Raw genomic sequence first — 26,026 nt, 5'->3', positions numbered from 1 at the left:
TATAGACCTGGGTCTGGTAAATGCTCATATGTTCCCGTTTGTACAGACCTCAGAGTATCTTTCTAGGACCCTATCTGACCATTCCTTATTTAGCATCGCCCTTGATATCTCTGTGACAGCCAGGCCGGGGGTTAGATACTGGCGACTTAATGCCTTTTGGTTAAAACTGATGGGGGACCCGTCCGATATGCTTCAATCCCTTAGGGAATATTTTTGTATAAACGAAGGGACTGCGTCTTCGTTAGTCGTCTGGGATGCGATGAAGGCCTTCCTCAGAGGATCCTTTATTAAAACAGTCAGTCGGATTAAATCTAAATCTAGAGAGCTTGATCGGCAGAAACATGACAATATGAAGATAGCGGAGGAAGCTTTTGTGTTAAATCCTTCTATCATGACAAGCAATACCTTGAAGACTAGGCAGGAGGAGTTGAGGTGTCACCTTTTGGAGGTAGCAGAGAGGAAACGACTGTTTTACAAGCAGCAATTTTTTACTGAAGGTGAGAGTGTAGGCCATATGCTCTCTGTTATCGCAAAAGCGCAGCAAGGATCACAATGTATATCTGGCCTGTTAGATGCTGGTGGCGTCCTCAGGCGTGATACGGATAACATTCTGAATATACTAAATAATTTTTATTCCTCCCTGTATGCTTCCAGGGTGACATGCTCAGATGAGGAGATCGACACCTTTTTGGCCACTTTAGATCTTCCTAAGCTTTCTAGGGAAGACAGTATGCGGTTAGAGGAGCCGATTGAGCTAGAAGAATTGAAGGCGGCATTGGCTGCTATGGCTAATGACAAGGCTCCGGGTTTGGATGGGCTTCCGGCGGAAGTTTATAAGTCCTTTGCGGAAGTGTTGCTCCCGGAACTTCTGAAGGTATTCAATTGTTCCAAGGAGAGGGGGGAGCTTCCTCCGTCTATGCAGGAGGCGGTAATAGTAGTCATTCCTAAACCGGACAAGGATCACTCTCTCCCTGACTCATATAGACCGATATCGTTACTCTCCACTGATGTTAAGTTGCTTGCAAAGGTCTTGGCCATGCGTCTGTCTAAAGTGATTCTGTCTATCATACACTCTGACCAGACTGGCTTCATGCCTCAGAAATCAACGTCAATTAATATTAGAAGAGTGTTTGCCAGTATTCAACTTCCAGCTGATAATGTTGGAGATAGAGCTATCCTTTCATTAGATGCGGCCAAGGCCTTTGACAGCATTGAGTGGCGATTCCTGTGGAGAGTTATGGCGTATATGGGATTTGGAGATGAGTATATATCCTGGGTTCGGGTGCTTTACTCTAAGCCCGAAGCATGTATCAGGGCGAATGGAGGGGTGTCCCCCAAGTTCTGTCTGGGTCGGGGTACTAGACAGGGGTGCCCGCTGTCGCCTCTGCTATTTGCAGTTGCGATTGAGCCATTAGCCGCAGCAATTCGTAAATCAATGGACATCCGGGGGTTCCAATATGGGAAAGTTAATAATAAAGTGGCGATGTATGCAGATGACACCTTGCTTTTTCTGGGAGATACTGGTCCATCGTTGGAAGCGGCTATGAAAATCATTGATTGCTTTGGGGATCTGTCGGGTCTGACTATTAACTGGAGTAAGTCGGCGATTATGCTGCTCGACGGGCAAGTGCAATCACAGACAGTGAGAGACAGAAATATTCCATGTGTAACGACCTTTAAGTATTTGGGTATTCATATATCTCCGAAAATCCGAGACTTTGGGCGCCTTAATTTTGACCCGTTGGTTATCAAATTTCGTAATAAGACTAAGGCATGGTGTAAACTATATCTGTCGGTGGCGGGAAGAGCTAATCTCATTAAAATGGTGTTGATGCCCCAGCTACTCTATGTTCTACATAACTCCCCGGTCTGGCTGTCAAAATCCAAATTTGTTCCTATCAATGCTACTTTCAGGGAGCTCATATGGCGGAAGGGGCAACCGAGAATTAAGCTTGAAACGTTGCAATATCCTAAAACAGAAGGGGGCCTTGCAGTGCCAAACCCCTGGGTGTACTTCCTGGCTACACAATGCCAACATTTTAAGGGGTGGATGGAACTGGAGTCGAGTGAGATGTCGTGTCAGTTGTTTAAACATTGCTTGTCCTCTAATGACCTAATGCTGATCCTTGAGACTAGGGGGGCTGGAAGGAGTGGTCCGATGGGCGATTTGGGACATTTGATGCAGTCTGTATGGAATAAGGTCAAGCTCCTGAGGGGGGTTTTCGGCAATACGGAATATACTCCACTGTGGGGCAATCCTGTGCTGCCGGAATTCCTCTCCCTGTCTGAGTTTGGGGCATGGAAAAGGAAGGGTATTCTGAGGTTGGGCCATCTTTTGGAGGAAAAGAAGTTCATGTCATTTGCCAGATTTCAAGAGAAGTATGATCTGCCTAGAACTCACTTTTATAAGTACCTTCAGGTGAGACATGCATACAACTCCACATTTAAAGGTACGACTGTGGTGGCTGGGAGAGATGCTGCACTGCACCAGATTCTGTCCAGGGGGGCGAGGAGAGGTATGATTTCCTGTATATACAAGTTGCTGCTTGAGAAGTTTCTAATGTCACATCCTCTTACGGCTAAAAGTAAATGGGAGAAAGATGTTGGCGAATTAACCGATGACCAATGGTCTGACATACTGGAGGCGATACCTCTCTCTTCGTTGAGTGAAGGACGTAAACTCTCGCAACTGTTTATTGTCCATAGGGTCTACAAAACACCGGTTTTTTTTGTTTCGTATAGGGTTCAGACCCACGGATGAATGTCCAAGATGTTCTGTGGTGTCTGCAGATCTGTTGCATATGATGTGGACGTGTGAGAGGTTAGGGAGATACTGGGAGTTGGTACGTCAGACAATACAGGATGTATACAAGGTACGAATACCCTCTGACCCGAAAGTGTGTGTGTTAGGATATGTCTCTGAATTGGCCACTAGGCAGGTGCATAAAATAGCTATAGGGAGAATGTTATATGTCGCTAGGAAGTTAATAGCCCTACATTGGATACAGACAGCGCCGCCAATCCTAGGCGAATTCCTAAGTGCGGTTGACACAATGCTGAGTTATGAACGGATGGTGTACCAGAAGCGTGGATGTCCAGCGAAATTTGAAAAATTGTGGGATCCATGGCTGTCGTTTCGATGTCTGAATAGAAATGTTTAAAAATGTGCCTTAGTATTTTGTAGGTTAGGGTGGGGTGGGATGGGGAGGGGGGGTTGGATTGGAACTGGATTAATACACATAATTTGGTGCCCTTTTTGTTATTAGTCCTATGGACAATATGTCTCTATGTCATCCTTGTATGTATTGTGGAAAAACGTGTATTTACACTGTAAAATGTTCAATAAAAATGATCTGATTTAAAAAAAAAAAAAAGTTTTTTATGTTTTTTTAATTTATTTTTTGAGTTGCCTAATGCAGTAAAATGGATAAGTTTCCTTCATTCTCCATGTCAATGTGATTACAGTGATACCAATTTATATAAATTTGGAAACAATTCTTTCTTTACATTGCCCTATTTTTTTATAGCTATGTCTATGGAGCTGTGTGAGGATTTATTTTCTGCGGAGTGATCTGTAGTTTTTAATGTTACTATTTTGAGGTGTGTGTGACTTTTTAGTCACTTTTAATTCACTTTTTTGGGAGGTGAAGCGACGAAAAAGAGGCTATTCAGCCTTTTTTTTTCTATTAGGGCGTTCACTGTACAGGATTAATACATTTATATTTTAGTAGTTTAGGCATTTTTTTTATTGCTTATTTTTAATATGGGGAGCAGGGGGTGATTTACATTTTATCTATTTTTTTAAAACCTTTTATTTTAAATTTTTTATTTTCTCTAGGGGATTTTTCCACTTGACCATGGATTTATAAATGACCATGGCATCTGAGGGGTTAAAAGTCTTTGATCGACGTTATTACGAATCATGGACAATTCCTTTGGGTGTATGTTGTGTAAAACGGCAGCAACCCAATGGCATCTTTAAACCTTGGTTTGCTGCCATACATGTACGACCATGGTGCTCCCATGAGCAATATGGCTTCCCCACAGCTTACCAAGCACAGTGCTGTACATTGTATAGCAAGTGTTCTTGTTATTGCAGCTCAGGTTCATTGAATGAGACTGAGCTGCACTTAGCCCATGTGATGAGCGTGACGTCACTGGCTAGGAAGAGGCTGCAGCACTTACCAGAGCTCAAAATTATTTTTGTTATATTGAAGCTGTTCTTTTATGACTTCTTGCCCAAGCCCATCTTCTTATTTCCTTTCTGTATTCATTTACTGACAGTGCCTTGCAAAAGTTTTCGTATTTTTTGGTGCCTCACAACCTGGAATTAACATGGATTGTTTGAGGATTTGCATCATTTAATTTACAGAACATGCCCACAACTTTTTTTTTTTTTTTAACAAATCTCTTTTTATTGAGTTTTGTGACAATAATAATAAGCATACACTTACATTAAACAGTCTGTCCAAAAGAGATCAAGAATTACATGACAGTGCATTATCACATACTACAAAACTGGGTCCATGTAAGAGGTAGGTGAAGAGAAAATATTGCTTCAGAGGCTTATGTCTGACAACACAGGAGACATGGAATACTCCATGTAATGACAAGACACAAATCAAATGTTTGACAACCGAATAATCAGTCCTTTGAAGAACAGGAAATAGTAGTGTAACTATAAAGAGGAAGGGGGGGTCGACCAATAGCACATTCTGACCTGAGGCAGTAAACTCTATAGTAATACTAATGGCACCTTGAGTCTTTGTATACCCCTAATTTATCGCTGAGTTTAATCCTGCATATCTAATTCCCTCTTTCTTATCACATGCGCTAACCACGGCTGCCACACTCGGAGAAAAGCTTTTCTGGTTTTGGTCTCCCAACCAATCATCTCTTCCATACGGCACAAATACGTCATCTTCTCATACCACATCTCTAACGGCGGGGGATTTTCATCTTTCCACTTTAGCGGAATCAACAGTTTAGCTGCAGTAATCATGTGGGTAGCCAGGTTCATTTTACCTGGTCTAAAACTCCCCTCTGGAAGCCAAAGCAATATTAGCGGGGCCGTAAGTTTGACCTTCTCAGGGCATACCGTGTTAATAATATCCTCAATTCTGGACCAAAACTCTTTCATCTTGGGGCAGAACCACCAAATGTGTGAAATGTTCCCAACACCTGAAGAGCATCTCCAACATTTGTCTGAGGGGGATATATTTATTCTGTGGAGAAACTCCGGGGTCCTATACCACCTTGATAGTGTTTTATAGGAATTCTCCTGGATTCTAATACAGGTGGAGAACCCGTGGGAGTTGGCCAGAATACTTGCTCTGCTACTATTATCCAATTTTATATTCAACTCTCGCTCCCAGCTATTTAAGAACGTGGGGTCTTGAGGGCTCTTATTACCCGATATCTGTCTATATACCACAGATAAGCATTTACTTGGTAAGGTAGGGAGCAATGTATAATTTTCTAGCCACGTGGGATATGGCAGAGGGAGATGATTGGATTTCCGAATTTTGTCACAGGATTTCTCGAAGTCCCATATTTGCAGTATATCCCCAGGTATATCACTACTGCCTGTGATAGCCGTGTAGAAATCACTAGTAGCCTTAGATCGACCCAGGTCACCTAGTCGAAGGTGAGCCACAGACGTCCAAATTTTAGTAACCTCTAAAGGGCGTTTTGCCAGTATCTGTGGTAGTACATGGAGAGGTATCAGGGGCGACAATTTATCCTTCCCCATATTGAGCTCCTCTGAATTTTGGCAGCTACGGATTGTACTCCTGAGTATGTCATATGGTAAATCCTGGTTATTCGGTAATGGAGGGGAATACCAGGAGGGGATTTTTCCATGTCAGCATGGATAGGGAGTGGGTCAGGGTGCGTCAAGGATAACCATCTCTCCAGGTGTATGGCCTGTAGGTATGAGGTAACATCTGGTAAGGAGATGCATCCCCCCCCTGCTTCTTATTTCTGGTAAGGAGTGAATAGGGAAGTCTTGCTTTTTTTTTCCATCCCAAAGGAACTGACCAAAGATAGAGTTTAGCTTAGTTTGAAACGCACCAGGGATTGAGATCGGGAGAGATCTAAATAGATATAGTAGCTGGGGAAGGATAAATGTGACTAAAGCATTCTTCCTACCTAGCCAAGAGAGCATTTTCTTTGAGAAACCTGCTAAGGTAGATTGTATTTTAGCTAGTAAGGGGACATGGTTAAGTTGGTATAACAAGTTCGTGTTGGCAGGTATCATGATTCCTAGATACTTAATGGCCTTGGGAGGCCATTTAAAAGGAGTCCTATCTCTAATTCTTCTCAACTGGGGAGGTGAAATAGAGATGCCTAAAGCTTCTGACTTGTCGAAGTTAATCTTAAAATCAGACGCCTCTCCAAACGCCTTAAAAATATTCATGACAGATGGCATGGCTTCTTCTGGGTTTGAGATGAACAACAACAAGTCATCGGCAAATGCTGCCATCTTGCGTTCAGTTTTGTTTATTTTCAGGCCACGAATATCAGGGGTCTGTCTGAATTTAAGCAGTAGCGTCTCCATAGCCAAGATGAAGAGTGAAGGGGACAGCGGGCATCCCTGTCTGGTACCACTTCCAATGCCAAAGGAGTCCGATAGCATGTTGTTCACCAATATACGGGCCGAGGGAGAGGAGCACATTGCAAATATCGCCTGTATAAACCTGTCTGGAAACCCAAATGCTCCTAAAGTTTTCTGCATAAACATCCAGTTAACTCTGTCGAACGCTTTCTCCGCGTCTGTCCCCAGGAGAACCAAAAGTACTTTTTTAGAGTGAGCATGGGCAACAGCATTCACAACTCTACTAACATTGTGTCTCCCCTCCCTGCCCAACACAAATCCCACCTGTTCCTTACCAATCAGGCTAGGAAGCAAGGAGGCGATTCTATTGCTTAACACCTTGGCCCACCATTTCAGATCAGATCAGTGTTCAAGAGAGATATGGGTCTATAGCTACCACACAGCTCCTGATCCTTCCCCTCTTTATGGATGATGGGAATATGTGCTTCTTGTGCTTGGGCAGGGAGGGTGGAGCCTCGTAGCAGGTCATTACAGAGCCTCCTAAAATAAGGGGACAGAATATGTTTAAATTTCTTATAATAATAGATGGGATATCCATCCGGGTCTGGGCTCTTACCCGTAGGTATAGACCCCAGAATTTTATCAACCTCCTCAACTGTGACAGGACTCAGCAGTGCAGATCTATCCTCCGCTGATAAAGTGGGCATCGAGATTGATTCAAGGAAAGAATCTGTGTCCACCCAAACGGTTCTGATCATACCCTGCTGCCCGTTTCTCTCTTTCAATGTTATATAGTGATGAATAAAAACTGCAAAATTCCTTAGCTATGTCTGGAGTTGAGGTTACCCTTTTCCCCGTCTTGTTTTTAATAGCTTGAATAAAAGTTTTACTCCTTTGAGCTCTTAAGAGGTTAGTCATAACCTTAGTACCTTTATCCCCATGACAAAAATATTTAAATCGTAGTGATTGCAATATTTTGGCTGGCTTAATGTTAAGTAGGTCTTTAACCTGATGGCGTAAGGCTCTAAGCGCAGATTGCACTTTGTCAGACTGTCTGGCCTTGTGCAGGGTTTCCAGGGTAGATATCTGCATCAGCAGAGAATTTAACTGTTGGGACCTTTGTTTCTTCACTCTGGAGCCTAAACTAATAAATTCACCCCTAATAACCGCCTTGTGAGCTTCCCAAACCATGGGCATGGGAGTTTGGGAATTGTCATTTGTATTAAAATAATCTTGGATCTTCTGTTCTATCTGGGTCTTATTAGCTTCATCCTCAAGGAGTGTGGTGTTAAGCCGCCACGTCCACGCTTTTGGGGGTAAATCTGTCAATTTCCACTTAACTTTAACCAAAGCATGATCAGAGATAGTGGAAGTACCAATTTCTGCTTTTGTGACAGAGGAAAGTGAACTGTTAGACATAAGGATGTAGTCCAGCCTCTGGTATGTACCATGTACTTGTGAGAAAAACGTGTAGTCTCTCCGCCTGCGGCTTGAGGATCCTCCAGACATCTGAGATTTGCAGGTTCGACAGAGCTAACTGGAGTCTACATATCTGTTTCTTAGAGCGGGATGGGGATTTTGAGGTGGAATCTATATTGTGATCTAAAGTCAGGTTAAAGTCACCCCCCAAGATCAATAAGCCTTCCATAAATTCCCTTAGAGTGGCCAGTATCTGCATGAACCACGGAACCTGTTTAGCATTTGGGGCGTAGACATTCGCCATAGTGATGGTACTATTAAGGACTTTCCCCTTGACAAATAAATACCTCCCAAGAGGATCCTCCATCTTAGCCGTCAGGATGAAAGGTAGGTTTTTGCCCAAACCAATAGAGACACCACGAGCAGCTGAGGAATAGGTAGAATGGTACCAGACAGGGAAGCTTCTACTGTTCATGTTTGGGACATGTAGATGCCGGAAGTTAGTCTCCTGCAAGAAGAGTATGTCAGCGTGTTCTCTGTTAAGGGTGTGATATACCTGGCTTCTCTTCTGGGGTATATTCATACCATTAACATTAAGCGTGCATACAGTTATATCAGCCATATCATTTTAAACCTCAATGATATCATTAAGTAGGTCGACAGAAGGGGGAAGGGAAGGGACAGTGATATAAACAGAAGAGAAAAGAGAGCCTTCAGGCTCTAACAGCGCAACGTTGCGCAATAGCGCCGGTACTGTTAAATGATACAGGGCCGGGAGGGGGAACATCAGTGGAAGAGCCCAACAAGACCAGGGACTCCGCACACCTCCGGCCAGTATAAGGGCCATTATTGGCCTACTCGGGTCAAAGAACAGAAGAAAACATATTGGAACATATGTAACCCAAAAAAGAACATGTGAAAACACATGATGACACATGGAATTATAGAGGAACACAGGATAACAAATGCCTAGACTATTGCAGGGCCTGAGGGAGAGTCTTGCCACATGATAGTTAAAAGAGGACTATTCGAAGGGTCTAGTCTGGCTTAACAATCTCTCCCCCACACCCAGCATTCTATGGCTATATACAGTACTATATCCCGTGATCCATACCCACGCCTCCACATCATCTGTCTAGGTATAGCAAATCCACTTATAATAATGTTAACAAAAGCTCAGCGGTTCGCAGATACATGGGCTATAAGCCCAAGAGAGAGAACATAGCATTGCATCTGATGGCTTGTTACCCCTCACAGAGGCAGTTGTCAGTCCACGGAGGCCTGTTTCTTCCTTGCCGACCTGTGCTTAGGTGGAAGTGCCCAGGATTCAGATGAGGGCAGACGAGGAAGGTCTTCTGCTGCAGACACAGGCAGCCATGTTGGAATGTCCATAGGTGATATCTCTAGGGCTTCCCAAATCTTTGGCAGGTCATCCGGATGGCGCACTGTGTACTGCCGGCCCTTAATAGAAGTGCTCAGGCCAAAGGGAAAGAGCCATCTCGTAGGCAATTTCCTTGCTCTTAACTCCGCTGTCAGCAAGTGTGCTAGCTGCCAGGTCTTGAAAGATCTGTATCTTGTGAGTGTCCAGCAAAATGTCCTCTTTGTCTCTCGCCTTTTTGAGGATCTCCGCTGTGTCTAGATAATTCAGGAGTGCGCAGACCGTGTCTATCGGCGGGTCTCCCTCTGCTGGCTTAGGTCCCAAGGCTCTGTGTGCACACTCAATAATAATGGCGTCTGCATGCGCCTGCCCCACTAGCATTGAAAAGATTTGGCAAACGCAGTCCGAGGGCTCTTCAGCAGGTATGGATTCCGGGATCCCTCTAAGTCTGACATTTTTTTGCTGTCCCCTATTCTCCTGGTCCTCCAGGCTAAGGTAGGCATTATTTAGCTGCGAACGCAGCGATTTCATTTGGGTGTGTAACCCTCTGCTGTGTTCGGCGATAGCTAACTGGAAGGATTCGAGTGAGTCAACTCGGGCCCCCATTTGGTGTACCTCCATCTTTATGTCTGCCAGCTCCTTCATCACCGGAGACAGGGCCTGCGACAGAGAGTGCTTCAGGAAGGACCGGGTGATCGGTAGTGTTTTAACAGCTCCCTGTGCATCGGAGAAAGTACACAAACTGCCTCCATCTGAGTAGTCTTCCTGTGTCTCAGAGCGGGCAGCAGCCGCCGCCATTTTCTTCGCTCTGGCCGGGGAAGGCATCTGCTTGTTTAAGAATCTCGTCAGGTCCCCCTGTGTTTTCTGGGGTCTCAAGGTGCCCTCCGCGTCTTTACTTCTTGCTTTGGACAGTTTGCCCATGATTCGAGTAGGCTATGTGCTGCAAAAAGCTGTATGGCCGGGAGATGCGGTGAGGAGCTCGAGGTTAAGCGTCCACCATCATGCTCAGCTAGCTCCGCCCCCCCCCCCCCCCCCCACATACCCACAACTTTGAAGATGTTGTTTTTTTTCATTGTGAAGCAAACAACAAATAGGACAAAATAACAGAAAAAGTCAATGTGCATAACTATTCACCCCCCCCCCCCTAAAGTCAATACTTTGTAGAGCCACCTTTTGTGGCAAACACAGCTCCAAGTCGCTTTGGATAAGTCTCTATGAGCAGTTGCCACATCTTGCCACTGGGATTTTTGGCCATTCCTCCTTGCAAAACTGCTCCAGCTCCTTCAAGTTGGATGGTTTGCGCTTGTGAACAGCAATCTTCAAGTCTGACCACAGATTTTTCTATTGGATTGAGATCTGGGCTTTGACTAGGTCATTCCAACACATTTACATGTTTCCCCTTAAACCACTCAAGTGTTGCTTTAGCAGGTGTGTTTGGGGTCATTGTCCGGCTGGAAGGTGAACCTCCGTGCTAGCCTCAAATCACGCAGAGTGGTACAGGTTTTGCTCAAGAATATCCCTGTATTTAGCACCATCCATCTTTCCCTCAACTCTGACCAGTTTCCCTGTCCTGGCTGCTGAAAAACTTCCCCACAGCATGATGCTGCCACCACCATGTTTCACTGTGGGGAGGGTGCTCTTTGGGTTTGCACCAGACATAGCGTTTTTTTTTTTATGGCCGAAAAGTTAAATTTTAGTTTCATCAGACCAGAATAGGGTTGTTGCGATACCAAAATTTTGATTTAATTTCGATACCATAAAAAAGTATTGCGGTACTCGATACCACACGAAAAAAATAAAACACCAAAAAGGCAGCGTGCATTCCGAATTTTATGGAACGTGCAGCCCATAATCAAACAGTCCGATCCTATTTTTTTGGGGGGGACAAGGTGACAAAAATATGGCGAATTGCACAGTTTTTATTAGATTTTTTTCTGTTACGGCGTTCACCGCATAGGATAATTTTTTAAAATATTTTAATAGTTAATATGTTTATTGTTTTATATATTTTATATGTAATATTTGGAAAGGGGGTGATTTATACTTAATATTTTGGTGCTTTGTTTTTTATAAACTTTATTTTTTATTTTTTTAATAACTATTAGCCCCCTTAGGGGCTAGAACCTGGGATCTTTTCATCCCTTGCCCTATTCACCGTAATAGAGCTCTCATAGGGTGAATAGGATTTCACACTCTCCCTGCTGCCCTGTGCATAGTACACACAGCAGCAGGGAGATTACGATGGCAGCCAGGGCTTTAGTAGCGTCCTGGCTACCATGGTAACCGATCGGAGCCCCAGGATTACACTGCTGGGGCTCCGATCAGAAGCTGCCACTGCCACCAATGAAGAGGATTGTAGGGGACCCTTTGGCCACTGCTACCGATGTTTATAATGCTGGGGGGGGGGCACCTTTTTATTACAAATACAAGGGGCAGGTGCCGTAGGCAGAATCACATAGCTGGCACCGACCTCTATGACAGGGCGCTGCGATCCGCGGCAGTTAACCCCCTCAGGTGCCACACCTGAGGGGTTAACTGCCGCGGATCGTAGCGCCCTGTCATAGAGGTCGGGTGCCGGCTATGTGTTTCTGCAGCCGGGACCTGCCTCCTGTATTTGTATGAATGAGTTACTTATCTTCATTGGTGGTGCAGTGGCCACAGCCCCTCCCTTCCTCCGCCCTTCTCTCATTGGTTGCAGCGGCACAGGGGGGAGGGAGATAGTGACTCCTTCTCCCCTGTGCTGCTCAGGAGAACATGGAGCGCACTGAGATCAACGCTCGCCATGTTCTCTGATACTAGGCTGCACAGTAGTGCAGCCTAGTATAGGTAAATGTCAAATCCCGGTATCGAATCGATACCAGTACAAAAGTATTGATTGGGTATTGATACCCGCTACAACCCTAGACCAGAGCACCTTCCTCCATACATTTTGGGAGTCTCCCACATGCCTTTTCGCAAACTCACAACGTGCCTTTTTGTTTTTTGCTGAAAGTAATGGCTTTCTTCTGGTCACTCTGCCATAAAGCCAAACTCTATGGAGCATAAGGCTTATTGTCGCCCTATGTACAGATACTCCAGTCTCTGCTGTGGAACTCTGCAGCTCCCCCAGGATTACCTTAGGTCTCTGTGCTGCCTCTCTGATTAATTCCCTCCTTGCCAGGTGCGTGAGTTTTGGTGGGCGGCCGTCTCTTGGCAGGTTTGCTGTTGTGCCATGTTCTTTCCATTTGGTTATGATAGATTTGATGGTGCTCCTGGAGATCATCAAAGATTTGGTTATTTTTTTATAACCTAACCCTGACTTGTACTTCTCAACAACATTGTCCCATACTTGTTTGGAGAGTTCCTTGGTCTTCATGGCAGTGTTTGGTTAGTGACGCTATTGCTTAGGTGTTGCAGCCTTTGAGGCCTTTCAAAAAAGGTGTGTATAAGTAAGACAGATCATGTGACACTTAGATTGCACACAGGTGGATATCATTTCACTAATTATGTGACTTCTGAAGGTAATTGGTTGCACCAGAGCTTTTTATGGGCTTCCTAACAAAGGGGGTGAATACATACGCACATTCCAATTTTCTGTGTTCTATTCCTGAACAATAGTTTTATTTATATATTTTTCTCATTTCACTTCACCATCTTAGACTATTGTGTTCTGATCCATCACATAAAATTCAGATTAACAAAACATTTAACTTAAGGCTGTAACGTAACAAAATATGAAAAAAAGTCAAGGGGGTTGAATACTTTTGCAAGGCACTGTAATAGACTGCTAAAAGTATATTTAAAGGGAACCTGTCACATTGAACATGGTGTCTGAGCCGAAGGCAGCATGTTATAGAGCAGGAGGAGCTTAGCAGATTGATATATAGTTTTATGTGAAAAGATTTAGTAAAACTTGTATTTTATCCATTTATGCCAAGCTCATTGTGAACTTTGAAGTCAAGGAGGTTATCCTATCAGTGATTGACATCGTTCCCTCTATGACTGTGTATACAAAGATAGCTGTCAATCACTGATAGGACCGCCCCCTTGACTTCAAAGTTCAGAATAAGCTTGGTGTAAATGAATAAAATGCAAGTTATATGGAATCTTGTCACTTAAAACCATATATCAATCTTCTCAGCTCCTCCTGCTCTATAATATGCTGCCTGAAGATAATTTAGCATTTCCCTTTTAATAGTTATATAAAAATATATTCAATATCTTTACACTGTACATACTCATGCTTTCAGTCTTTTTGGTTTCAGAAATGTGACGAAATTATAATAGTCCATCTTGGATATTTAAACTATACCCAGTATAATCTTGATGTCCGCTTTGAAAATCTTAACAAGCTTAGATACACCATTACAGCTGTCACGTTTACAGTAAGTACAATTGATTAAACCCATTCTGAGCATGTTAAACATATGTCAATTTTTTGCTGCTTAACTTTTGTCTCTCAGAAACTTGGCATAAGATGTATATAGAGCAGTATTTATCACATGAGAAACATATTACAATAAAACCCATGCATGCTTGTAGGTAGAGGCACTGTGATCGGCTGTATATTTTAAAGCGGTGTATGACTTATCCTTAGGATAGGCCATCAATATCACATTCCCTTCATTGTTTACCACACTTTATCTGTACTTTTAGTAGTGCCTGATTTTATAGTTCACTACAGTTTCATATCATTCAAGTGAATAGGACTGAGTTGTAATCCTAGGCACAGCCGCTAATTAAACTATGACAATGAAAAGGAGCAACTGATGCCCAAGGGTGCCAAGAGTGAGACCCCACTGATCTAATATTGATGGCCTAGGTCAGGTCAGTGCAAGAAAAGTTTTGATGCTTTTTTGAAATAGTTATAGAATTATCACCCATTTCTATTACTATTACATAGTTGAAGGTTCGTCTAAAGTCATAACCACAAGTTAAAGGGGTTGTGCAGACTGTTTATATTGATGACCTATCCTCAGAATAGGTCATCAATATCTGACATGGTGGGCGGTGTCCGACACACTATGGAAAGCCAATAGGAAACCTCTGCAGATCAGAGTGTGATTAGACATATGAAATAAATGAAACTTAAAATGGTTAGGTCATCAGTATCTGAACTGTGGGGGTCCGAAACCCGGGACCCCCGCTGGTGAGCTGTTTGAGAAGGCACCGACTCCCGCAGTAGTGGTGCGGCCTTCTCCACTTTCACAAATCACGGCACCGTCCATTTGATACCGGCCGTGCTTGGTATCGCAGCTCAGTCCCATCCACTTCAATGGGGCTGTGCTGAGTCTAGGTCAATGTGATCATTGAATGTGATGTCACATGACCTAGAAAAGCTGCGAGAATGCTGTGGCACTACTGCGAGTGCCGGTGGCTTTTTAAACAGGTGATTGGTGTCCGACCACCAGCAATCAGATGCTAACTTTAAAGGCTTTACCCAATAGTGAATAACCCTCCCTACAGTGCCCGGACGTGCCATTTTGAGAATATTTACCTGGTCCATGATGACAGTTTCCTCCCGGATTGCTTTCTTTGCATCTCCAGAAATCAAATTCAGTCGGAGGAGGAGGTGCAGCCAATAGCAGGCTGCAATGGTGACGTAAGGGGGTTTATTCACTCTTGGATAGCCCTTTCTAGACCCCTTGTCAAATGAGTAGGGCAAGTGATACTGATCATTTTGCAATATACTTTTTGTTGATTTTGCCCTTTTTTATAAAATGTCATGTAATCTGATCAAACAGTGGTTTACTATTGACATGTAAGTTAAAAAGTGTTTTACTTTTTCTTTTAGTGGAAGACCTACAACCCAACATTTTCTCAAGTTGAAATCTGGTTCCGTTTTGTGTTTGTTGTGCTCACTTTCATGGTGACTGTAAGTACATACGGCAGTGTCACAGCTGCCAACCACTGTTTGTGGACGACTTAGGATACTTCCACACTAGCGTTTTCAATTCCGCTATTGAGATCCGTCTTAGGATCTCAATAGCGGAAGAAAACGCTTCAGCACTAAAATGTGTTCCGTTTGGTTGCGCTCCCATCGTGGACAGAACGCTGCAAGCAGCCTTTTTCTGTTCGTAATGTGGTGCAGAGCAAGACGGATCTGTCCTGACACACAATGTAAGTCAATGGGGATGGATCCGTCTTCTCTGACACAATTGAAAACGGATTGAATTTCAGTGGCGTTCATGACAAATCCGTCATGGCTATACAGTTGCAAGAAAAAGTATGTGAACTTTTTGGAATTAAATGGATTTCTGCACAAATTGGTCATAAAAGAATCAGATCTTCATCTAAGTCACAACAATAGACAATCACCGTCTGCTTAAACTAATAACACAAAGAATTAAATGTTACCATGTTTATATTGAACACACCAGGTAAACATTCACTGTGCTGTTCAAGGGATTGGCATTGTGCTCCAATACCCAACACAGCCACTATATTATGAAGAGGCCCCTTCAAACAGCTGATTGGTGGGTGTGCTAGAAGTCGGGCAACAATGATCACGTATTCGTGGTCTGTTCTGAGCATAGGTCATCAATATTTCAGTCATCTAAAACACCTGGATTTTGTGTATAGAGCTGAGGACATGGGTTGCTAGATCGCTGCTAGCACATCCGCAATACCCAGTCCCTATAGCTCTGTGTGCTTTTATTGTGTAAACAAAAACTGATTTGATACATATGCAAATTAACATGAGATGAGTCCTGTCCCGGAGATGAGTCCAACGTGAAGGAGCCCAGCATCGCCCCGCATCCTTAGAATCTCCTCCTTGCTCCCCGACGTCAGAAAGATAGAGCGCTGTAATCTTGCGATGCGCGAGCTAGCGCATGCGCAGTTTGTTAGTTCGTTTTTACACAATAAAAGCACACAGGGTTATGGGGACTGGGTATTGCGGATGTGCTAGCGGCCATCTAGCAACCCATGTCCTCAGCTCTATACACAAAATCTCGGTGACAGGTTCCCTTTAAGCACTGACAAAATACATAACACGTTTTGGGCTGTAACACAGCCTTTCCTCATGCAATGGATGTGCATGAACCAGCTCAGGATATGAATGAGTTTGCAATATTTAATATGAACATAGCAGCATTTGTAGTGAATTATAAAATATTAATAACGGTGCAAGCCTCCGAACTTCAGTATTAAAACTCCTAGTTCACTTTAATTTCCTATTACAGACACTAGCCAGAAGTCCTATATTTTTATGGACTGTTCTTGAATTAATGGGGAGTTTCCAACTCTAAGCACATTTCATATCTATAATCAGTCAAGTGATGCACAAGTGGTAGGGCAAGTAAAGAATTGAAATGTCAGGGCCTTTTATAAAAGGTGTTGGAGACAGAAAGCCAGATTAATCCCAAGACATTAAAGGTCCTACACAAATTAACCCCTTAAGGACTCAGCCCTATTTCACCTTAAGGACTTGGCCATTTTTTGCAACTCTGACCAGTGTCACTTTAAGTGCTGATAACTTTAAAACGCATTGACTTATCCAGGCCGTTCTGAGATTGTTTTTTCGTCACATATTGTACTTCATGACACTGCTAAAATTGGGTCAAAAAAGTTAATTTTTTTGCATAAAAGAATACCATATTTACCAAAAAAATTTAGAAAAATTAGCAAATTTCAAAGTTTCAGTTTCTCTACATCTGTAATACATAGTAATACTCCCAAAAATTGTGATGAATTTACATTCCCCATATGTCTACTTCATGTTTGTAGCATTTTGGGAATGATATTTTATTTTTTGGGGATGTTACAAGGCTTAGAAGTTTAGAAGCAAATCTTGAAATTTTTCAGAAATTTGCAAAAACCCAATTTTTAGGGACCACTACAGGTCTGAAGTCACTTTGCGAGGCTTACATAATAGAAACCGCCCAAAAATGACCCCATTCTATAAACTACACCCCTCAAGGTATTCAAAACAGATTTTACAAACTTCGTTAACCCTTTAGGTGTTGCACAAGAGTTATTGGCAAATGGGGATGAAATTTGAGAATTTTATTTTTTTGCCTAATTTTCCATTTTAACCCATTTTTTCCACTAACAAAGTAAGGGTTAACAGCCAAACAAGACTGTATCTTTATTGCCCTGACTCTGCTGTTTACAGAAACACCCCATATGTGGCCGTAAACTACTGTACGGGCACACAGTAGGTCGTAGAGGGAAAGGTGCGCCGTATGGTTTTTGGAAGCCAGATTTTGCTGGACTGGTTTTTTGACACCATATCCCATTTGAAGCCCCCCTGATGCACCCCTAGAGTAGAAACTCCATAAAAGTGATCCCATCTAAGAAACTACACCCCTCAAGGTATTCAAAACTGATTTTACAAACTTTGTTAACCCTTTAGGTGTTGCACAAGATTTAATGGAAAATAGATACAATTTCAAAATTTCACTTTTTTGGCAGATTTTCCATTTTAATATTTTTTTTACAGTTACAAAGCAAGGGTTAACAGCCAAACCAAACTCATTATTTATGGCCCTGATTCTGTAGTTTACAGAAACACCCTATATGTGGTCGTAAACCGCTGTACGGGCACACGGCAGGGCGCAGAAGGAAAGGAATGCCATACGGTTTTTGGAAGGCAGATTTTGCTGGACTGGTTTTTTTTGACACCATGTCCCATTTGAAGCCCCCCTGATGCACCCCTAGAGTAGAAACTCCAAAAAAGTGACCCCATTTTAGAAACTACAGGATAGGGTGGCAGTTTTGTTGGTACTAGTTTAGGGTACATATGATTTTTGGTTGCTCTATATTACACTTTTTTGTGCGGCAAGGTAACAAGAAATAGATTTTTTGGCACGTTTTTTTTTTTGTTATTTACAACATTCATCTGACAGGTTAGATAATGGTTAGTAATTTTATAGAGCAGGTTGTCACGGACGCGGCGATACCTAATATGTATACAATTTTTTTTATTTATGTACGTTTTACACAATGATTTCATTTTTAAAACAAAAAAAATGTTTGTCTCCATAGTCTAAGAGCCATAGTTTTTTTAGTTTTTGGGCGATTATCTTAAGTAGGGTCTCATTTTTTGCGGGATGAGATGACGGATTGATTGGCACTATTTTGGGGTGCATATGACTTTTTGATCGCTTGCTATTACACTTTTTGTGACGTAAGATGACAAAAAATTGCTTTTTTTACACCGTTTTTATTTTTATTTTTTTACGGTGGTCACCTGAGGTGTTAGGTCATGTGATATTTTTATAGAGCCGGTCGATACGGACGCAGCAATACCTAATATGTATACTTTTTTATTTATTTAAGTTTTACACAATGGTTTCATTTTTAAAACAAAAAAAAATCATGTTTTAGTGTTTCCATAGTCTAAGAGCCATAGTTTTTTCAGTTTTTGGGCGATTTATCTTGGGTAGGGTATGATTTTTACGGGATGAGATGACTGTTTGATTGTTACAATTTTGGCGTACATACGACTTTTTTGATCACTTTTATTACCTTTTTTGGGAAGTAAGGTGGGCAAAATTTCAATTTCATCATAGTTTTTTATTTTTTATTTTTATGGCGTTCACCGTTCGGGTAAAGTAACATGACCGTTTTATAGATCAGCTCGTTACGGACGCGGCGATACCAAACGTGTAGGGAATTTTATTTTTTTCATTTTTAATCAGTGATAAATGTGTTTTTTTTTATTTTTACTTTATTTTCACATTTTTTCACTTTTTTTTTGACCCAGACCCACTTGGTTCTTGAAGATCCAGTGGTTCTGATGTCTGTATAATACAGTACAGTACAATATATATTGTACTGTACTGTATTTTACTTACACTTTGTCTGAACAGATCTCTGCCTTTAGCACAGATCTGTTCAGCACCATGGACAGCAGGATGCCTGAGACGGCGTCCTGTTGCCATGGGAACCCTCCCCGTCTGCTCAGTACTGGTCAGAACTGCGCAGACGGGGAAGGGTAAGGAGAGGATCTGTCTGGGGGCTCTCTCCATCGGGGGCTGCAAAGGCACAGCAGCCCCCCGATGGGAGAGGGAGGGAGCTCCCTCTTACTGTTAACTTTTTCCATACAGCGGTCCGTACGGACCGCGGTATGGAAAGGGTTAAACGGCTGACATCGCATCATCGATGTCAGCCGTTTATACCAGGGTGTCAGCAATGTGCTGGCACCCTGGTATACCCACTCTACACCAACGATTTATTCAAGGGGAGGCGGGCGGGGGTTCGCGATACCGCCCCCCCCCCCCCCCCCCCACAACTCCCCCCCCCCCCCCTGCACCACCAGTCGGCAAAAAATCATGCAGGGGTGCAGGGGGGGGGGTGAAACATATATATTTTAGGGACACTAAAGTTTCTGATCAGAAACTGCAAAAAGCGCAGCAAACCGCAGGTCTGAATTGACCTGCGTTTTTCTGCGATCGCCGATACGGGGGGGTCAAATGACCCCCCCCCCCCCCCCCCCCGCGTTGTTACGGGATGCCGGCTGAATGATTTCAGCCGGCATCCCGTTGCGATTAACCCCCTGGGCGCCGGAATCCCGATTTTAAAGTTAGGACGTACCGGTACGCCCTGAGTCCTTAAGGACTCGGGAAATAGGGCGTACCGGTACGCCCTGCGTCCTTAAGGGGTTAAAGAGGTTATTTACCTTTTTTCTTACTGATGATCTCTCCTTTGGATAGGTCATCAGCATCTGATTGGCCCCTCGACGATCAGCTGTTTGGGAAGGCAGCGGCACTAGCAGTAGCTCCATTGACTTCCATGAGGCTGGGCTGTGCCCAGGCCACGTATTCTAGTCGTGCCTCCACTGACCTGCAAGAAGGCAGCAACGCTACTGCCAGCGTTTCTGCCTTCTCAAATATCTGAACAGCGGGGGTCCCGAGTGTCTGGCACCTGCCGATCAGATGCTGATGACCTATCCAAAGGATAGATAATCAGTAAGCAAAAGGTAAAGAACCCCTTTAATATTTATAAGACCTTTAATGTCTTGGGAATAAAGCGCCCCAGTAGAAGACAGGATAAGTGCCAGGTGAGTTGAGCTCAACAATGAAGTTGTACTTTATTCCTACATAAGATCAGAGTTCACTATTCCAGCTCTACCCACTAATATGGCCTCTTAACCCCAGATATAGACCTGTGTAATTATGAGTTTATCATGCATTAGAGCAGACTTATCAAGGTGGATGAGTGCCAGGATCACATTTATATTACAGGCCCGATTCATAGCAAATAGTTTTCCATCTTGTTGAAGGAGAGAAGGAAATACAATTGGCAGAGTGGAAGAACTTTGTCCTATGTGAGAATAGCATGGATTACAGCAATCCAATAAATTAGTGTGAAGACTGATTCCATTACCGCAGAAATAAAAAGATCTAAGGTCCGTGAGGTGGAATACAGAAACATGTGAGGGCCCTCAGCATTGTCCAAAGCAGATGGTTGTACTGGTTGCACAGATGTCAGGTTTCCTGCGCATGCAAACTGATTTATAGATTGCTCCCTTAAAATTTACCTTATGGCACAATGGGACCTGAAAGCAGTGTTGGACCTAGAAAGCATGATAGGAATGTCCAGATACTTGTATTGGTGTGCTTCACAAACTGTGTTAAAAACCAAACCAGATTTTGAGAAAACTAATTGCAGTTTGATAACTAGCCACACATAGCACAACATATAGATGTGCCTTAATAAGCATTAATGTGGCTTGTCCATTTTTGACAAGTTTGTAAAGTTTTTAGAAGTATGGCTTTGTAGTATGTAGCACATGTGTGCAGCCACTCCATTCATTTCTATGGGAGTTCCTGAGATAGCCAGTACAGCACTCGGCTATCTCCGGAACTCCCATGGAAATTAATAGAAGTGGCCATGCACATGTGTGACAGGCCCCCATTCTCGTGATCGGTGGGGGTCCCAGCAGTAGGACCCCCACTGATCTGATAGCTACCCCTATTCTGTGTATAGAGTATAACTTGTACCTACCATAATACCTCTTTAATAATGTTATTATTTTTCTTTTGCAGTGTTTATTTACACATTCACTTCGTAAATTTTCCATGAGAGACTGGGGTATAGAACAAAAATGGATGTCGATCCTCTTACCTCTGCTTCTCCTCTATAATGGTAAAAGGATTTATGTTCTTTCAAGGCTCCCTAACATTTATCTGACAGTAGAGAAAGAATTCACATAGCTCCCATATGCATATTTCTTGGCAGTAGAGAAGTGCGGTCCGTTTTCTATTGAGCTAGAGCTAGGTTATATTCAGTAGCTCGCAGACAGACATACATATTTTACTTATAAATGTGGCTATATGAATATTTCATTGTGGTGTTCTTATTGTACAGTCTGTTTACTACCCACTGGGATAAAGTGGCCACCAGATCAAATCATGCCTTCCCTTATCTAAATGGCATTAATACATAGGGCGCATTGAATAGTCACAGACAGTTATTTGGATAACACTTGAGTGCCTTATTTACTTACAGCATATATTACCTAACCCCATCTCACCCAGTGCCATCATAGTATGTTGATGCAAGCAGGATGTTAATTCTAAGTGACTGCCCTGGGATGGCGCAGGCTCATGATCTGTACCCATGACATCACTTATAGGCGCGAGCTGTATTAAACAGTTGACACCCTGATCGGACTGCCTGGTCAATGCTGAAAGCAGCATCTAAGTGGGTAGAGAGAGATAGAGGGTTCCCTCTCTCACACCATCATGCCCCCCTCCGATATACAATTGTAGGGTACCGAGAGGACTCCTCAGCCGTATAGCTATTTTGCCAGCTTTTACAGTAGCTCAAACAATACACTGTATATGACCGATCAGAGAATCACATTGTCCCCTAGTGAGACATAGAAAAAGAGTAAAACAAATAATAAAAATTAAAAAAAAAATTGCCTCTCTTGTTTATAATCTCCTTTATGTATTTAAAAAAAAAACATTCAAAATATGTGTACTTGTATTGCTGTGTCTTACATGTCACATACCATAAGATCACTTATCCCATATGGTGAACCTCATAAAAAATAGATGCAAAAATTGAATAATGTTCATTCAACCTCACAAAGATCCGCAAAAAAAAAGTGATCAGAATGCCATATGTACCCCAAAATGGCACCATTGACTTGCCCTGCAAGAAAACAAGCCCTCATACAGCTCTGTCCACGAAAAACTAAAAATGTTTCGGTCGTTGAATTTGGTAACTTTCATATTAGATAAATCTTACTGACATGCACAATAAAGTTACCATATCACTTACAGCACACGGTGAATGCCATAAAAACAAAGCCCTAAAAACAACGGTGGAATTGATTGTCTGTTCACGCTGTCAACCCCAATTTTCTTTTTAAAAGTTATACATAAAATGTATTCCAAAATGATACTGTTAAAAAGTGGAGCTTTTCCTGCAATAAAACAACCTCTCATACAGCTTTGTCACCAGAACAATAAAATTATAACTTTTGAAATGCGGAGATGAAAAGTCTGAAATAGGTGGTGTCTTTAAAGAGGACCCGCCATCACAAAATGCATTGTAATCTGACAGCACCATGTTATAGAGCAGGAGGAGCTGAGCAGATTAATATATAGTTTGTGGAAAAAGATTCAGTAAAACTTGTAATTTATCCATTTTAAGCCTCTTCTCTTTCTGCCTTCAGTTGTACACAGGGAGGTGTTATCAGTGATTAATAGCACTCCCTGTGAAAGTGAATATACAAAGATAGCTGCTATGTAGCTGTACACCAGGGACGTCTTAAGTTCAGAAAGAGCAGAGGTTTAAAGGGGTTCTCTCAATTCAGCAAATGGCATTCATTGTGTAGAAAAACAAGGCACTTACTAATGTATTATTATCCACATTGCTTCCCTTGCTGGCTGGATTCATTTTTCCATCACATTATACACTGTTTGTTTCCATGGTTACGACCACCCTGCAATCCATCAGTGGTGGCTGTGCTTGCACACTATAGGAGAAAGCACTAGCCTATGTGCGCTCCCACGGCTCTGGCCACCAGAGAGGCTGGTACTTTTTCCTATAGATGCAAGCACGACCACCGCTGTTGGATTGCAGGGTGGTCGTAACCATGGAAACAAGCAGTGTATCATGTGATGAAAAAATGAATCAAGCCAGCAAAGGAAGCAATATGGATAATAACAATACATTAGTAAGTGCCTTGTATTAACTTTCTCTACATGATTAAATGCCATTTGCTAAAGTGAGACAAAAGGTTTGCTGAATCTTTTCCCACAACACTATATATATAAATCTGCTCCGCTACTCTTGGGGTCTCTGCTAGGATGAAAACAAGTCTACTGCACATGTACTGGTATATAATCACGCAGCGCTTCACAAGAAGATGCTGCCAGGCATGATGACAGCTGATGGCTGACCTTTTCAATCAAACTTCAGAGGAAGTGGCTGTGAGTCTGAAGAAGGGGTTCTTTTGTGCACCGTGGCAGCGGGAATGCCCTCGGTGCAGGAAAAAAGCTCATTTGCAATCCGTACAAATGAGGCATGGAATTTTAAGGGGTTAAACGAAACTCTTATGCCTGTGCACCATTAGAGATTATGATACAAGATAGCCACACTGTATTGTAAACTCTGAACGTCATTGGCAACTGTAACTGTATTTAAGAGTCTAAGTAAATGGGAGCAAGAGTTGCATTGTCCTCCACTGCATTGGACTAGTATAGGAATGTCAGAAAGGCCACAATCTCTAATGCTTATAGACTAATTCAATTTAAGATCTTACATCGATTGTACTATACACCAAAATTCCAAGCGAAATTCCCCCAAAATAAAGGCCGAGATTGCTGCTGTCCGAAATGTGAATGTCTGAATGCAGATTTCGGCCACCTACTTTGGGATTGTAGCAAATTGAAACGGTATTGGGAACAGGTCTTCTCAGCCCTACAAAGGAGTCCTCTTCTTCTTATAACCCTGGGGCTTTGACGGTGATGTTGGGATATTTTGCCCCAGACATTGTACTTCCGGTCCGGATCAGACAGATCTGGATGAGGGGTCTGATGGTGGCTAAAGTTATCTTAATTAAATACTGGAGGTCTGTCTCCCCACCCTCTCTAAATGAATGGATTCAGTATCTGCGACAAATAAAAATTTATGAGGATATGGAAAGAGAACGGAGGGCGGCACGTGAGACCGCTTAGACACAATCTAATCGAATCTATTTATAGCCGTGGTTGATAGAGCTGCAGTGACGACAGCCAATAGGGGAGGAGGGGGGGTGGTCATAGTTATGTTTCTATTCATTAAATTTGGAATTTACTGGGATATATATAATTTATGCAGGATACTGTCTTTTTTTATATGGTAGTTGATTATTGCCCATAATGCGTATCCTGTATCAGTTGTTTTTTCTATTGTAATGTTTATTCATTTCGCCGTGTATTTAAAAAAGGAAAATAAATATTTATTTAAAAAAAAAAAATGAGATTTTGATACATATCTGATAACATTTGACACCAAATGTTAAGTTTGTCCTATTTCCCCCTGTCCCCATTGTTCCTTTTGTGTGGGGGAAATCTGAAAACATACAGGCGCAGGTCATTAATCTGTACTCCTGTGAACCTACACCCTTTTAGCTGTTATTATGGTTTTTCATCTGATCAAGGAGGTTTCAGCTGGTGTGGCAGGTAGATTGAAGCAGACAATATTTCTCTTGTTTCCTTCCAGATCCATTCTTCCCTCTCACGTTTCTGGTTAATAGCTGGTTCCCTGGTATGCTGGATGACCTCTTTCAATCACTCTTTCTTTGTGCTTTGTTGCTCTTTTGGCTTTGTGTCTACCATGGCATTCGGGTGCAGGTACGTTATGGAATTATGTATCTGTTTGACAACATGACATTAAAGGGAGTCTGTCACCAGCATTTCACTTTTTTAACCTGGCGCGGGATATCGGCAGCATAACAAGTTAGTACAAAGGCGGTCAGAGGGAAAGGATGGACGGGCAGAGGGTAGGAAGGGGCGGGGGGACGCAATGAGAAGGCTGAGCAAGCAGGGCACCTAAGAGAGTAACGCCGCCCTGGGCACTTGCGAGCCCTCATTTGCATATCTTAGAAAGATCGTTTTTGAGGGTTCTATAAGTCCAGGATTGATGCCAGAGGTAACGTTTTTATTAACTGTAAGCATGCTAGGGAGCTGTGGGAAGGGTTAAAAAAGTGAAATGCTGGTGACAGACTCCCTTTAAGCAAACTATATTGTACATGTATGTAATTTAATATTCATACAATATGCATTTTATTTTTCTGATCTTTTGATCCATCAAATGAATCGAAAAATAAATAGATCCTGAGCATCAGTTATGCATATTTGAGCCATTTCCACCTGCGATCCGTTATTTTAGACGGGTAAAAAAAAAAAGTCCTGTACAAGAAGTATATCCTTTAAAACCAGTAAACTAGTATACATTTGTAGCTTAATTGTATAGAACTGGTTTTCTCTTTATATTTAGGGTGAGAGGAAGTGCACAACATTTTATTTGCCCAAATTCCTTATAGTTGGACTGCTTTGGCTTGCCTCTGTGACACTAGGAATATGGCAGACGTAAGTATTGACACTGTTGTCTGTTGCGTGTTACTAATCATTCTAGCGGTTCGTGGTAATGCATGCCACCTACATTTTCACTTTCTTATTAAGTAGGAGTTGCTGTCAGCTTGAAGGCGGATCCATATTACTACTGTCCAGTCTACGTAGTATGTGTTA

General features: G+C 42.5%; 1 protein-coding gene across 2 annotated transcripts in view; it reads left to right on the top strand.

The window, feature by feature from the left end:
* Window positions 1-26,026, top strand: part of TMEM181 (transmembrane protein 181) — a 223,053-nt gene that overhangs the window by 180,286 nt on the left and 16,741 nt on the right. For both annotated transcript variants that reach the window (XM_040429354.1, XM_040429355.1), the window contains exons 6-10: window positions 13,598-13,717; window positions 15,127-15,207; window positions 21,326-21,425; window positions 24,999-25,129; window positions 25,776-25,867. In XM_040429354.1, the coding sequence (XP_040285288.1) occupies window positions 13,598-13,717; window positions 15,127-15,207; window positions 21,326-21,425; window positions 24,999-25,129; window positions 25,776-25,867 (524 nt within the window). The remainder of the gene's footprint in view (window positions 1-13,597; window positions 13,718-15,126; window positions 15,208-21,325; window positions 21,426-24,998; window positions 25,130-25,775; window positions 25,868-26,026) is intronic.

The sequence above is a fragment of the Bufo bufo genome, chromosome 4 (assembly GCF_905171765.1).
Source record: "Bufo bufo chromosome 4, aBufBuf1.1, whole genome shotgun sequence".
NCBI lineage: Eukaryota > Metazoa > Chordata > Amphibia > Anura > Bufonidae > Bufo > Bufo bufo.
Note: the sequence above shows the minus strand (reverse complement) of the source record. Positions and strands in the feature narration are given on the sequence as shown.